General features: G+C 43.2%; 1 protein-coding gene across 4 annotated transcripts in view; it reads right to left on the minus strand.

Annotated features, from left to right (window-relative positions):
* The window catches only part of LOC135092231 (MAP7 domain-containing protein 2-like), a 14,136-nt gene that overhangs the window by 3,494 nt on the left and 8,142 nt on the right, over window positions 1–2,500 (minus strand). For 3 of the 4 annotated variants that reach the window (XM_063990589.1, XM_063990590.1, XM_063990588.1), the window contains 3 exons: window positions 2,497–2,500; window positions 1,380–1,478; window positions 181–378 (listed from right to left, as the gene is read on the minus strand). The exon at window positions 2,497–2,500 is cut by the window's right edge and continues 83 nt beyond it. In XM_063990589.1, the coding sequence (XP_063846659.1) occupies window positions 181–378; window positions 1,380–1,478; window positions 2,497–2,500 (301 nt within the window). The remainder of the gene's footprint in view (window positions 1–180; window positions 379–1,379; window positions 1,479–2,496) is intronic. The other variant, XM_063990591.1, reaches the window with a different exon arrangement.

Below are 2,500 nucleotides of genomic sequence, written 5' to 3' on the forward strand. Positions count from 1 at the left end.
CACACACACACCACACCGCACGTGCTACACACACCACACCACACGTGCTACACACACCACACCACACCACATCCTGCCTAACGAATTAACCACACCACACTATTCCACACCACACCACACCTCACCACACCACACCACACCAAGCCCAGTGGTTTCGACAAGGCTGACTAGGGCACAAACCCGAGGCCTGCAGGGGGAGCGAGGGTCATTGTTCCGGGGTGAGGGCGCGGTGGAGGCACGGCAAGGGTGGCGGGTCCTGCGTCGGGTGGCTGGCCTCCTGCTGGCTGCGCGGGGGTGTCCATCATGCCTCCAATAGCAAGGGTGGTGCGTGGTCTGTTTGGTTGTGCCTTGCGTAGCCGCGGAACTGCCAGGGTGGGTCTGCCCGACACACACACACACACACATACACAAGCACGCAAAGATGAAAAATATTGGTGTTCAGTTCTCTCTCTCTCTCTCTCTCTCTCTCTCTCTCTCTCTCTCTCTCTCTCTCTCTCTCTCTCTCTCTCTCTCTCTCTCTCTCTCGCTCTTATTCTGTGGTATAATTTGCTTTCTTCACCTTCTTAACGTGCTGAAATCTTTTGTATATTATCGTGTGTGTGTGTGTGTGTGTGTGTGTGTGTGTGTGTGTGTGTGTGTGTGTGTGTGTGTGTGTGTGTGTGTGTGTGAATATCTACGAATATACACATAACACGATGCAAAGGTGTACAAGTATATATTTAAAACACATGATACGACATACACACAAACACATAACACATACACACATACATATTATTCACATGCATACATACATTCACATACATTATTATACATGCATATTCACATTAATACATATACACCTACACACATACACGTTGAAGGAAGAAGTGATTTCCGATCGTCTCCTTCCTCATTTAAGGCTAATTTTCGCAGCACTAGGCTTTCTGCTTTCTCCCACACACATCCTTGTTCTCTCCACCTCCCTAATGCAAGAGTTAACCGGTATTCCCAATCTTTCATCCTTTTTACTGAAATTCCCTGCCTGTTTTTTGTATATTTCCTCCCATCTTTAATTGATGAATCCTTTTTTCTTTCTTTTTTTTTTTTTTTTTTTTTCGTCTTTCTCTCAACCTTCTGTTCTTTCTTTCACATACAACCCTGTTCTCTCCACCTCCCTAATGCAAGAGTTAACCGGTAATCTCAGTCTTTCATCCTTTTTACTGATAAACCCTGAAATTCCCTGCCTGATTCTGCACATATTTCCTCTCACCTTTAATCAACGAATCCTCTTTTCTTTCTTTCTTTTTTTTTTCTCTCTCTCAACCTTCTTGGATAATCTTACACTGAAAAGGATAAAAAAAAAAAAATTACGGTGAACACACTTGGATCCGACTCACCGATTGTTGGCCTTTCGTGGTGCCTCGGTAGCTGGAGTGAGAGGCTTAGGGCGCTTGCGAATGTCAGTGTTCGTAGGTACCTTTACTGGCATGCTTGGGCTGAGAGAGAGGGGGGACAGATAGGTGGCTGAAGGTACAGTACATAGGTATAGGTGGGTGGGTTGATGTGTAGATGAGAAAGAGAGAGAGAGAGAGAGAGAGAGAGAGAGAGAGAGAGAGAGAGAGAGAGAGAGAGAGAGAGAGAGAGAGAGAGAGAGAGAGAGAGAGAGAGAGAGAGAGAGAGAGAGAGAGAGATAATTAAAGATGGGCAGGCAGGTAAGTAGACAGAGAGGTATATGGATAAATATGCAAGTTGGGAGATAGATAGATAGATAGATAGATAGATAGATAGATATTTTGCAGTCAACAAAAGCGTTAATATTACAATTTTGAACATTTTCACAAAAAAAAAATCATCATTAAAGACAACACTGACAAACAAACGGAGACACAAAGACAGAACACCTTTCTTGTAAAACTCGAAGCAAAATAACAACCCAACCTACCTAACCTAAGCTAAACCAACCTAACCTAACCTAACCTAACCTAAACCAACCTAACCTAACCTAACCTAACCTAACCTAAACCAACCTAACCTAACCTAACCTAACCTAACCTAGCCTAACCTAACCTAACCCAACCTAACCTAACACAACCTAGCCTAACCTAACCCAACCTAACCTAACATAACCTAGCCTAACCTAACCTAACCTAACCTAACCTAAACCAACCTAAGCTAACCTAACCTAACCTAATCCAACCTAACCTAACCTAACCTAGCCTAACCTAACCTAGCCTAACCTAACCTAATCTAACCTAATCCAACCCAACCTAACCTAACCTAACCTAACCTAACCTAACCTAGCCTAACCTAACCCAACCTAACCTAACCTAGCCTAACCACAAATTCATAAACCTACTTAACAAAACATTGAATTGTTTTCTTTCTCTCCGTCTGGTTCACTCTCAACTGTACTATGATTCAGCTCATGTTTCAAACCACTACTACTACTACTACTACTACTACTACTACTACTACTATTACTACTACAACTACTACAAGATGTGTCACGCTTACCTGT

Source organism: Scylla paramamosain, chromosome 39 (assembly GCF_035594125.1).
Source record: "Scylla paramamosain isolate STU-SP2022 chromosome 39, ASM3559412v1, whole genome shotgun sequence".
Taxonomy (NCBI): domain Eukaryota; kingdom Metazoa; phylum Arthropoda; class Malacostraca; order Decapoda; family Portunidae; genus Scylla; species Scylla paramamosain.